Below are 13394 nucleotides of genomic sequence, written 5' to 3' on the forward strand. Positions count from 1 at the left end.
CATCGGTTTGATTGCGTGCGACGATACAACAAAATCGGGCAAAGCGTCGCGCAATCTCACTTGCATTACCGTCCGCAGAAACCCATCGGTTTGGTCGCGGAAGAAAACAAATCTCGATACAAGTTGCTTGAAAAACAAATGCGTTAAACCAAGTCCCCCATTGCGCAATGTGTGAAACAAATTACTTCTGCTCGTGCGTTCCCACACCGAACCCCAAATAAACTCTACAAACACTCTGTGTATTTTTTGAATTGAAGATCGGCTCATGCATAGCACCTGCAGGACGTAGAACACTTTAGCTACTAAAAAGATATTACATACTTTGGCCCTAGCAAACATCGAAAAGTTGTGGCCTCCCCATTTGTTAGTTTGCTCTTTCATTCCGTCTCTCTCGCTCGTCCAGTATTCGATTGGCTCACGGTAGGCACTGAGTGGAACCCCAAGATAAGTGCCGGGTAATACACTCCATTGCATTTTGCAAAAGACCTCTGGTGCATCTGGCCAATTCCCGTGCCAAAGCCCTAAACATTTTGACCAACTTATGGCACTACCGGAAGCCTTGCAAAAAGCTTGGGCTTCCCTCACAGCTTCTGCAATGCTCTGTTTATCGCGACAGAACACTGCTATGTCGTCGGCATAAGCTAAAACTTTTATTTCTCTACCAAAAAATGTGTACCCGCGAATATTATGGTTATGTAGTAACTTTAAACAGAAAGGTTCTAAATAAAGTGCAAAGAGCAAGGCTGAGGTCGGACAGCCTTGCTTTATGCTAGACATTACTGCAATCCGCCTGCTCAGTTTGTTGTTAATGATTAAGTTTGTGGTACAACCATCATACATCATTTTTACCCCGTCCAAAATGACTGATCCGACATTAACATAATCAAGAAGTATAAACAGGATTTCGTGGGACACCCTGTCAAAAGCTTTGGCCAAATCTAGTTGTAGCATAGCTACATGATCTCCCATCGTATCGCAACATTCAAGTATGCTTCGCGCTATATGTATATTTGTGAATATAGTCCTGCCTTTTATACCGCATGTCTGATGTGTACCTACTAGGGATTTGACTACACTTTGAAGGCGATGGGCGAGCACCTTCATAAATACTTTATACTTTTTGTGTTGAGGCGACGAGTGCGTCTTCAACTATCCAAGCAACCCCAACCACCGCGGTTGACGAGACAGTCAGCATCTCCGAGAGCATGGACATGACTTCCAACGCTAAAGGTGCCGGAAAACGGTTGCGCGACGATGTTAAGGACCTCAGCCAAGACACCGACGGCGCGGGTACCGAAAGACCGCCACAGAAAACCCAGACAGGCCGAAGGTCGACGTTGAAGGTCAAACTCAACGTGCCGCCAGACAGACGGCTGCTACACGGGCCACCTCCGCCTTAGCGGAGGTTGTGTCCCGGGAAGAACTTCCAAAACCCGATCTTTGATCGGGAACGGGCCTGCGACTACGTGGGTTGGCAGTCGTCGGCTCGAAAGGGAGGGCCATGTTCTTCGAGCATCACTGCATACCAGAGTCCGTATGTTTCCTAAGAAAAATTGTGTAGGGGCGTACCCTAAATCTAACTAAAACAATGGCAGACGCTATTAACCTCACCAGTCCGCTTCGTTTGGCGACATTAAACGTCACAGGGTTGTCGCAGAGGCGAAGACAGTGTCAGATAAGTCGCATGTTACTAGAAAAAGACATTGATTTGATGGCTGTACAAGAAACAAAAATTGAATCTGAAGAAAAAACGGCTCGTTTGGTTGAAATTTTCAGAAATAAGTACAATGTATGCGTTTGCCACGCGAGTGGTACTTCTGGGGGCTGCCTTTTGTTTATGAGAAATAGCATTGGGATAATAGAGCAACAAGTTACTTCATGTGAAGGGGGGCGTTTGCTTATTTGTGATTTTTCTTTTTCTGGATTGCTGTGGCGGGCGGTTTGTGTATACGCCCCTAATAATGCTCGAGAACGTGAACAATTTTTCGTTTATCTGAGGTCTTTCTTGCGGTGTGAAAGACACGTCCTAATGTTTGGCGACTTCAATTGTGTATGCCGGCCGATAGATCGATCGAAAAAGCAACTTAGCCACGATAAAAGTGCCGCACTTCTGCATGAAATTTTGTGTGATGTTGATCTAGAGGATGTTGGGAGTGTTCTTGGTTCTTACAGTCATGTGCAATATACGCATTTTCAAGGAGACAGCCACTCAAGGTTAGACCGCATCTATGTTCCTGTTCACTTAGTTCCACTACTTTCTGAATATGGTGTGGAATGTGTCAGTTTCAGCGATCATTGTTTGGTAACGGTTACGATAGGTATGAAAAAGAAAGAACAGAAATTTAATTGGCACCTATGGAAACTTAATGACAACCTTATGCAAGATGAAGTATTTCTTAAAAGAATAAAAGAGAAATTAGACGCTGTTCTCCTTGAGGATGCAAAAAATGTTGTAGAAGCTTGGGAGATGTTCAAAACCGAAGCGAAAACAATTGCTTTAGAGAGAGCATGCGTGTTGCGGCAGAAACAAAAGCAAGAAGAAAAGCAACTGCAATGCACGTTGGCATACCTGTTGAACATGGAAAGCGGCGGGGCTGGTATATTTGCACATGATATTAAACAAATTAAAGCGAAACTTGAAGTGATTGATGAAGAGAGATATCGTGGCGCGGTTTTAAGAGCACGCGCTGAACGCGTATGGCTGGGTGAAACGCCCACCAAGCGAGCTTTAAGTGAAGAGAAGAGGTACGCTATGACCAAGGAAGTAAAAGAAATCGTTTTTCAAGGGCAGCTTACAAATGACGGGGAAATGATAGAACGTGCTTTCGTTGACTACTATAGCACGCTGCTAAGCAAGAGGACAAGCGAGATCTCTGCGTTTAAGAGTGAATATTTACCTCTTATGCCGAAAATTGATGGTCAACTCAAGGATGCCCTTGAGAGGCCGATTTCTGTAGCAGAAATTGAAAAGGCTATAGATGACCTTAGTGTAAGGAAATCGCCTGGACCGGATGGACTTGGGGCAGCGATATATAAAATTTTCAAGGTTGAAATGGCTGAGGCTCTGCACCGCGTCATAACCAAGTGTTACGAACAAAAATGGACGCCTCCTTCTTTCCGACAGACACACGTAGTACTGATACCTAAATCAACAGACCCCATTAAACTTCAATCCGTAGAGACCTACCGGCCAATAAGCTTAGCAAATATTCACTCAGCCACAAGTTCGATGTTTGAAAGCGGTACAAAAGCGCTTCTAGTGAATGCGGTGTTGCCTTAGAAACGTGCCGTAGAAAGTTATACTGCGGTGTATATCGGTAATTATGAGCATCTTACTTACAGAAGTCGCAGTTACACGAGTAGCGAAGTACGTTTCCGCTAAATTTCTTCTGCGCTCTGCGCACATGCAGAGCCATCTTGCGGCAAACACAGAAGAACCCCTCCTCGCAATGTGCGGCGCTGCCCGGCCCGTGGCGCGCCACTCGCCCCTGACGTTTCGCCGTGCGCCCTCCCGGGTTGTAGAATCAAGCGCCTTTCTTTAGATCACTATCTTCGCTCACCCGCTTCTCCCCTTCGGGCCGTGCGGGTTCCGGTGCGAGGATGCCCCAATACCCTTGCGTTTAATGTTTTCTCGCTCTCTCCCCTTCCAACATCCGGCGTGCGTCACTCGAACACTGGTGTTTAGGCGACGCGGCTCCTCTTTCCGCTCACAGCGCGATTGCTACGTGCAGAGTCTCATGCCGGACGCCTCTGACGTGATCGTTGCGCCGTAGCGCTTCTGCTGGGAAAGCGTCCCCTGCGATGTGTGCTGAGCTGCTTCCGAGGAGTTATGCTTCTGCGTGGTGCTCCCAAGCGAGATAGAGGACGATCCCATCAAGGCGTCAGCCCCATGATCGCGTCCGCCTTCATGGCGCGTTACTGGCCGGCTTTCTCCCTCCGAGACACCGAGTTCTTTGGTTCGTTCCGCTTGCTCAGGCGCACGTTTCGTTGCCGCGCCGAACGCTGCGTTGCTCGGCGCTCACCGCGTGATTCCTGAGTGCAAAGTCCGACGCGGGGCGCCTCATCAGTGATTGCTGCGCCGTAGCGCATTGTCTTACACTCCTTGGCAGGTCGACGGGTGTTGTATTGCAGGGCCTTGCGCGCTCGCTCTTGAGACGCGTGTGATGGAAGCGGCGCCGTCTACCAGTACCGGGCGCGCTACAGTGTCTTGCTCATCAGTGTCTTCCTCGCCGGCGAGTACTGATGGACCATCTCCGTCAACTGGTGTTCGACCACGAGGAAGGCCACGCAAGACGGAGGCACAGAAGGCGGAGACCAAAGCTCGCCATGCTGAGGCCATGCGACGAAAGCGGCGTGGGAACGCCGAGCTGCGGGAACGAGAGGTTCAGGCGAAACGGCAACGGCGGACGGTGAGCCCGGAATTAAGGGCAAGGGAGGCTGAGGCAATGCGGCTTAAACGTGCCGAAGATGCATGCCGAACGGCAAGGGAAGCCGCAGCCAAACGGCAGCAACGGCAATCAAACGCCGCGCTGAGAGCCAGGGAGGCTGAGATCAAACGCCAGCGCGGTGACATGAATCCCCAAATACGAGCGCGGGAAGCTGAGGTCAGGCGACAACAGCGCCAAGAAAATCCTGATTTGAGGGCGCGTGAAGCTGCGGCCATGCGTCAGCAGCGGCAGGAAGACCCCGAGTTCAGAGCACGTGAGGCCGAGGCCCGGCGCCAACAGCGGCAAGAAGATGCTGGACTGAGGGCGCGTGAAGCTGAGGCCAAGCGTCAGCAGCGACAAGAACACCCCGAGTACAGAGCACGTGAGGCCGAGGCCCGGCGCCAACAGCGGCAAGAAGATGCTGGACTGAGGGCGCGTGAAGCTGAGGCCAAGCGTCAGCAGCGACAAGAACACCCCGAGTACAGAGCACGTGAGGCCGAGGCCCGGCGCCAACAGCGGCAAGAAGATGCTGGACTGAGGGCGCGTGAAGCTGAGGCCAAACGTCAGCAGCGACAAGAACACCCCGAGTACAGAGCACGTGAGGCCGAGGCCCGGCGCCAACAGCGGCAAGAAGATGCTGGACTGAGGGCGCGTGAAGCTGAGGCCAAGCGTCAGCAGCGGCAGGAAGACCCCGAGTTCAGAGCACGTGAGGCCGACGCCCGGCGCCAACAACGGCAGGAAAACTCGGAGTTGCGGACGAATGAGGCCCAAGCCAGACGACAACAGCGGCAAGACTGTCCAGAAATTCGAGCCAGGGAAGCCGAGGCCAAGCGACTAAGGCGACGAGCCGAGGCAGAACAACGAGCGCGGGAAAGGTTAAGCCTGCACGCGAGTGCGACAAACATGTTTCACAAACGCTTCACACAGAATCCATTTGGCTACTCTTGCTCTGTGTGCGATCGGCTTTGGCACAAGAACGACCTAAAGCCTCTTCCAGAAGCGCATGCCACAGTGGTTGCCGACGCATTTCGTACGGATGTTTCTGGGTTCGAGGTGTGTCGCACTTGCATGCAGACCATCCGGCGAAATCGCATTCCTAACTACTCCACTACGAATGGCTATGCGTACCCACCTAAGCCGGCGCATTTACCAAACATTGATCTCGTGAGTGAGCGACTTGTGTCACCGCGGATCCCCTTTATGCAGATTCGGAGGTTGCTGTACAGCAACAGCGGCCAGTTCGCCATCAGACGTCCGATTGTGAACGTGCCTATCAACGTCGACACAACGGTCCAAATGCTGCCTTGAGATGTCGAAGAAGATCAAGCGTTGTGTGTTCACATTAAGCGCCGGATGATATACAAGAGTGTGTACATTCGTGGCATGGTCAAGAAGACTGAGTTGCTTCCCTGGCTTGTGTTCCTGAAGAAGTCTACGTTGTATCGCTACTATGGCATCCGAATCAGTCGAGAGAAGGCAGACAAATTGTGCGACAAGCTGGTAGAGCCAAGCGACGAGAATGCCGAGCGTATAGACGATCCTGTAGACCACCATAATCCGATGGAGACAGCATTGGCCATGTCGCTCGGTCAACAGACACTCATCATCGACGACAGCAACGTTCTGGTTGTGGCGCCAGGGGAAGGAATAACACCCGTCAGCATTGTCTATGATCAACACGCGGAGGAGCTGTCATTTCCACAAATCTACCTCGGTGAGCCTCGAAATATCAGCCCAGACAGCAAGCCTAGTGTCTACACCATGGCATCGAGCGAATGTCGGAGAACTGACCGCAGGGGTGCGACAGCTTACCACGTGCTCTATATGGCAGCCAAAGTTATGCGTACGCGAGTTGCATCGTCGGTAAACGTCTTCTTCAGGAACACATCTGGCATGACCGTTGTAACCAAGGCGCAGCTGAACGACCGAGAATTTGTCGAGAACGCGGTGGATCATGACATGGAGTTCATGAACGGGGTGCCAAGCACGGTCCAGCACTGGCACCGACGCAAGCAGGACGTGTTTGCCATGATCCGCCAGCTCGGTAAGCCAACTGCGTTCCTTACTCTGTCTGCCTCTGAAATACACTGGGACGGATTGATGAGGCTCCTACAACGTCTTCACATAGATCCAAACCATCCGCAAGTGCCATTCGAACAGCTCCGACTCTGTGAAAAGTCCATGCTCGTGAGCGATGACCCGGTGGTGTGCTCAGTGTACTTCGATCACATAGTGCGGGTGATAATGCAGATTCTGCAACACAAGACACTTTCTCCGTTCGCCCCCTATGTGGTCAAGGAGTACTTCAAACGCATTGAATTCCAACATCGGGGCAGTGCTCACGCTCATCTGTTGCTCTGGCTCGAGAATGCGCCCCACGAGGAGCTTGGCCCGCAAATGCCCGAAACAGTTCGTATGGCCGAACATTTAATCTCTCTGGACGCCGAAAGCCTTCATAGACCTCGCTGTCAGACGCACCAGCACACACAGACGTGTTACAAGAACGGCAGAACAAAATGTCGGTTTAACGCGCCTTTCTGGCCGATGGAAGAAAGTCGAGTGATCATCCCACTTCCGCCTGCCCATACTGAAGAAGAAAAAAAGTCTCGCACAAAGTTGAAGGAGAGATACAACAACATTCACACCGCTCTTGAAACAACAGTCTACGAGTCGATCGAGGATATGCGCCGCCACAATAACGTCGCAGATGCCGAAGAGTACATTACAATTCTACGTGCCGGCATTTCCCGCCCGACTCTGATGTTGAAAAGGAATTGTGATCAGGTTCACTTCAATTTCTTCAACCCGTGGATAGCGTCTGTACTGAACTCTAATATGGACCTACAGATCGTCCTAGATGTGTACGCGTGTGCGGCATACGTGGTCGAATATGTGAACAAGGCAAACCGAGGCATGTCGAACCTGCACAAGGACCTCCGTGCAGTCGTGGACGAATCTCCACACTCGAGTGTAACCTACACCCAAGCCCTCCGACAACTCAGCGTGAAGATGCTGAAAGCAGTAGAGATGTCCGCGCAGGAGGCAGCCTGGTATCTGCTCGGCCTCGGCATGTCGCACGCGAGTCGCGTCGTGGTCACAGTCAACACCTCGTGGCCGGAGGAAAGAGTTCGCATCCGCAAGAGTCGGGAGCTGATGGATCGTGATGGGTTGGATGAGAGCAGCACAGACGTGTGGTGCAAGACGACCATACAGAAGTATGAGGACCGCCCGGAAGATCAAGCTGCGCTCACGTACGCCGAACACCTGACGTCGTTCAACGACAACGGCCGACGGAGAGCACACCCTGCGGTTCTTCGCTACCACGCCTATTCAGTGTCCGACGTGCTCAACTTTAAGCGCGAGCGCGTGCTTCTCTTCCACCCATTTCAGCGCGAGGTGGATATCCTAGACAATAACAAGTTCGTCGAAATTTACGACAGCTGCGTGTCGGAAATCCTGGCTGTCAAAGCTCGCTTCAGCAGTCCTCACATTGATCTTGCAGAAATGGAAGAGCTTTGTAAGAACATAATCAACGAAGAAGTTGCTCAGCGAGACGCTTTCGACACACACGCAGAGGTGGGGCGCAGGATGACCGATCTACTCGTGGACGTAAATGACGACTCCGACATCCTCGGCGAGGTTGGCCAAGAAACGGCCGTGCAACAGGCTCAGCGCGAGAGTGCTCAAGCGGCTGCCGCGAGATGTCCAGCCGTCCAGATGCGCACGGACATCATGTCCACCGACGTCTACTTACATCGAATGAGGATGATGAATGCGGGCCAATTTGAGATCGTGCGCGAAGTCATTCATCGCCTGACCACGCCCGACTCGGAGCCCTTGCAAGTCTTCTTTACCGGAGCAGCCGGTTGTGGCAAGACGTTCGTGCTACACACCATAATGGACGTTTACAACCGCTATTTCAGAAGTGGAAACCGGGATGTGAGCATCAACTCTTTCGTCGCCTGTGCGACCACCGGCAAAGCAGCCGTGGCAATCGGTGGAGTTACAGTGCATGCCGCCTTCAAACTCGTCGTATCTGGCAAGAATCCGGACAGGGGTCTCAGCTCGAGTGACGCTAATTCATTCCGCTGCATCTTCAAAGACGTCAAGTGTGTCATAATCGACGAAATAAGTATGATGTCGGCGGACACGCTTGTGCTGATTGATCGCAGACTTCGCACAATCTCCCTTAAGTACACGGAAGCCTTTGGCGGATTCGATGTCATCCTATGCGGCGACTTGAGGCAGCTTCCGCCGGTCAGAGCAGCTGAGGTGTATAGGAGGTCTAAATTGCACCAGAGTGTCTTTGATACGGAAAGTATGCCGTGGCATAACCTCTCCTACTTCCAACTCAAAGATGTCGTGCGCCAGAGCGACGAGAGGTTTGCCACCATACTGACCAAGATCGGGGACGGGATAGGGCTAACTGTGGACGAGGTGTCTCTCTTGGAAAGCCGCTTTGTGACCACCGAAGAAGCCGCCAACAAGTGCCCATCCCGAGTGCGCCTCTTCTACACAAACAAAGATGCTGACGCCTTTAACATCGCGACCGCCGAGGCGTGTACCGAATACGCGATACACTGCCCGGCTACAGACACCATTTGTGGGCACAGGTCCGACGAGGAGTACACGCACGCCAAGGTCAGAGTCGCCACCATGTCCAAAGTTCAGATGGCCAACTTGGCCCCTAACATCCTGCTATGCCTTGAGAAGCCCTACATGGTCATACGGAACATCGACGTATCGGACAGCCTTGTCAATGGTAGTGTGGGGATCCTCAGGCTTGTGCAAAGGGACACAGACGACAACCCCCTGCGCTTATGGATAGAGTTTCCCACTGGTGTGGGCGCAGCTGCCCTGCTGAAGGGACGACGCTACCGAGCCAACGATCCTGACATTTGCAGTAATTGGGTTCCCATCGAGCTCATCACCATCGGGTGCCACTTGAAAGGACATGATCTGGGCCACATAACCGTCAGGCGCAAGCAATTCCCCGTGGTCCAGGCGAGCGCAATAACCATTCACAAATCTCAGGGTGGCACCTACGATGAGGCTGTGGTAGATTACTCAAAGTCGCACAATCAGAAGCTCGTGTACGTCGCTCTCAGCAGGGTTACTACCATCGACGGGTTGTACCTGACGAACAAGGACAACGACCATCGCTTCCACCATTTCAAGGAAAACCCGGATCGCGCTCTTGCCGACGAGTTCAGGAGACTCGGCAACCATCGTCTCCAGACCATCACTGCCGAGTGCAACAAGATGCTGGCAGAGTACTTTGTCACCGTGGGCTGTGTCAACGTGCGCTCCCTGGGTGCACACTCTCTGGACGTCGCCAAGGATTTTGTTCTCGCAAACACTACCGTACTGTGTTTCACCGAGACCTGGATGGACCGGAAGCCTCCCTACGACATCGATGGGTATCGCTGCATCAGTGCGGCGAAGCGCTCCGACAACCGCGCTGCCGGTGTGGCCATTTATGTCAAACGAGAGGTGCAGGCGGAGGACGTTTTCCTGGTCCAACGGGTCTACGAGTACGGTGAAGTTTGTGCTGTGCGACTTGGCAGTGTGGTAATTGCGTGTATATACATCGCGCCCGGAACCGGTGAGACGGCAGCGGCAGACCTTATCGTGAGAGAGCTGCAGCCCTGGATTGGGAAGGAGACGTTGTTGGTTGTCGGAGACTTCAATCAGAACGTTCGGATATCTAGAACATTTCCGGACATGCTACACGTGCGGGCTGGTTTGCAGATGGCTACTCCTATGAACGCAATTTCGACCAACCGCAATTCGTGTATAGATCTCGCGTTCCATAACCATGGCACGGTTAAAGAGGTCAAGTACTGCAGTTGCCATTTCACAGACCATAAGGCGATGCTTCTTGCGGTCGGCCGCAAAAAGCCAACAGAAGATCAACAAGTCGAAGGGGAGCGAGAACAAGCAATAGAACGCAGACCAGATGAGGCACCAATTGAATTCAGAGGGGGTGCCAATGCAGATGATGCTGATACGGGTGCTGTTGACACTACCGCAATCATAGCGTGATGACAGTGCTCTTGAAGACAACGAACGACATTCATCCAGGTGTGTTATGCCAGAAGAACGATTTGAAGGAGTCCACAATGACTTACACTACGATGAGTGAAAATGCCAGTTTGGTGTGTGTGTATGTGTGTGCTGACTGACCGACATACTCAGTGCGTGTGAACGCTAAAGGAACACGGGAACAAGAAACGTTTTCACTCGAAGAGCTCGATGCTGCGTTGCCCACCTACAGGCGTTCTTCGTCACCAGGACCTGATGGCATCGCGTATGCTGCCCTATGTCACCTTAGACATGACACGTGATAAGCTGTTAAACTACTGCAGCATGTCTTGGTAGAGCGGCGCCTTTCCTAAAAAATGCGATTCGAGCTGCTTGATCCCTATTCTGAAACCTGGAAAGTCTCCGCTTGAGCTATGATATCGTGCGATTGCGCTATCGAGGTGCGTCGACAAACAGATGGAAAGAATGATTCTTCCTCGCTTGGAAGGGTACCTAGAGCGATTCAACGTCTATACGGAAGCCACGATGAGCTTTCGTCGAGGTCGCTCGTCTATCGACAACGTCATTCACATCGTAACCTGGGTCCAAAATGAATAAAAGCCTCAAGCGCCTATCAGTCGCACATTTTCTAGATATAAAAGGAGCATTCGACAACGTCGCCCATGAGACCTTGCTGAACTTACTTGAGGCTGTTGGAGTTGGTGGCTGGGTGTATCTATGGATTGGGGACTATTTGACTGAGAGGTGCTTTTTCTTACGGACCGAAGACGGCCAACTTCAGATGACATCTGCCGTGTTGTGCCGCAGGGTGGACTGTTGAGCCCTATTAACGCGACAGCGTTAAGGAGCTGGTGTCGCAGAAAACCCGGTGTCGTCGGCATCGGCGGCGTTGGCCGTGAGCGCTAAATCCCAGAAGGCACTTCATAAATAAAAAACATCTTGCAAGATGGGCTGGCGGGAATCGAACCAGGGCCTCCGGAGTGTGAGACAGAGACGCTACCACTCAGCCACGAGTTCGTTCCTTCAAAGCGGGACAAAATCGCCTCTAGTGAATGTGGTGTTGCCTTAGAAACGTGCAGTAGAAAGTAATAATGCGGTGTATATCGGTAATTATGACCATGTAAATTACAGAAGTCGCAGTTTCACGAGTAGCGAAGTACATTTCCGCTAAATTTCTTCTGCGCTCTGCGCACACGCAGAGCCATCTTGCGGCAAAAACAGAAAACACCCTCCCCGCAATGTACGGCGCGACCGCGACACGTGGCGCGCCACTCGCCCCATGATCGCTTCCGCCTTCATGGCGCGTCGGGGCCCGGCTATCTGTGCCGATCGCGACGTTTGGCTGGCGTAGCGCGTTTGAGTAGGTGGTGCGAACGGGGTGCGATAACGCTATCGCGTTCCACTCTTGAAGGTGAAGCTTAAGCGTCCTCCAATTTTTTGTTCAATCTTGTCCTGGTAGCACTAGCGGAGTACCTACCACCGACAGTTGATGTCTCAATATAGGCCAACGACATTTGCAAATGAAGCTCTGCGGTAACTCGCCCTCAGGTACGATCCAGGCTTCAGCGGGCGGCAATCATGACAGCGTCTTATCTCCGAGAACGAGGCCTCAGTCGGTCTACTGAAAAGTGAACATTCGTTGGCTTTGCGCGCAAACAAATGTCATTGTATCCTGTTTCAATCAATGGTCAAGCTGTATCCTGTGTTATGACGCATCACTTTCTGGGCGTCATCGTTGACCACAACCTCTCGTGCAGCCCTCACTGCGTCTATATGAAGAAGGAGTTATTTGCTATTGCTCAGGTCTTCAAATTTCTCTGCGGGAAAAACTTGGGTACAGAAGTCCATTGTATGATGCAGGGGTACAAAGTACTGTTTCTCGGAACCGTAAGTTACAGTCGACCAGTGTTATGAAATGCATGCAAGACGAACTTTCGCGCTTTGGAGAGCATACAAGGTCAAGCCCTACGCACGTGTTTGCTCCTACGCATGGGCTGCCCTACGCACGGGCTGCCTCGGTGCACCTCAACAGCAGCAACAATTGCCATCGTGGGTGACCATATGATCCAGAAACATGTAGCTGTCGACTCTCTCAGAGCGCATATTCGCCATCTGTCAAGCATCCCCGACCATCATTTGGCCTCCCTACCATCCGAGAGACCTCAAGCTACCTTTGCACGAGTGATTATCGCTCATCAAAAGTTCATACTTTGATAACAGGGCGACCAGACTGAGTTGGCTATCTTGTGCGCATGTCTTCCGTGTTAAACCCGTCGCACGTGTGCCGATAAGCGATACATCGTGCCTACATAAACCCTTGTATTTTGTGCAATAAAGGAATCTTTCAAAAGCTGCTGCTGCGTCCACATCAGTTATTGCACATACTGTCATCTCTTACACCGGCGGAGAAGCGTTCATCTGCCCTGCGGTGCCCTGCGACCGCATCAAGTGAATCTTGGTATTCCTGGAATTGCAAAAAAGTCGAATCATCCATCGCCGGCTCTGAATGAACTTACGCTCCTATTACGGCACCAGACATATCATGACCACATACATATACATACCTATGGTTTGACCTCATGTACCACCTCAACTGCCGCATTCGTTGTTCCAGCTAGGCAGGTTACGATTAGATTAAAATTGTCATAGATTACTACATCTACGTCGGCAGAATTTGCAGCTCTCCATGCTGCTATTACGTACGTCACCGAAGAGCCAACAGAGAAATGGGTCGTATTTTGTGATTCTAAGGCAGCTATTCACAGTATCAATCTGCATTACACCACAGAACTTACGAGCATATGATACCTGACATCAGAGAAGTGCACCACCATGCTCTAGAAAGAGGGCACCACATTATATTTCAGTGTATTCCTGCTCACTGTGGCTCCATCGGCAACAACATAGCAGGCAAAGCTGCCC

The 13394-nt window shown here is 51.6% G+C and overlaps 2 protein-coding genes across 2 annotated transcripts; both read left to right on the top strand.

Annotated features, from left to right (window-relative positions):
- The first annotated feature begins 1205 nt into the window (after positions 1-1205).
- On the top strand, positions 1206-5735 carry LOC135899738 (GRB10-interacting GYF protein 2-like). Its single transcript, XM_065429067.1, has 4 exons — positions 1206-1290; positions 4132-4353; positions 4735-4820; positions 4875-5735. The coding sequence occupies exons 1-4, from the start codon at positions 1206-1208 to the stop codon at positions 5733-5735; spliced, it is 1254 nt and encodes a 417-aa protein (XP_065285139.1).
- A 45-nt stretch (positions 5736-5780) lies between these two features.
- On the top strand, positions 5781-10472 carry LOC135899737 (uncharacterized). The gene has a single exon (XM_065429066.2). The coding sequence runs from the start codon at positions 5781-5783 to the stop codon at positions 10470-10472; it is 4692 nt and encodes a 1563-aa protein (XP_065285138.2).
- Positions 10473-13394: the final 2922 nt, after the last annotated feature.

This window comes from Dermacentor albipictus, chromosome 5 (assembly GCF_038994185.2).
Source record: "Dermacentor albipictus isolate Rhodes 1998 colony chromosome 5, USDA_Dalb.pri_finalv2, whole genome shotgun sequence".
NCBI lineage: Eukaryota > Metazoa > Arthropoda > Arachnida > Ixodida > Ixodidae > Dermacentor > Dermacentor albipictus.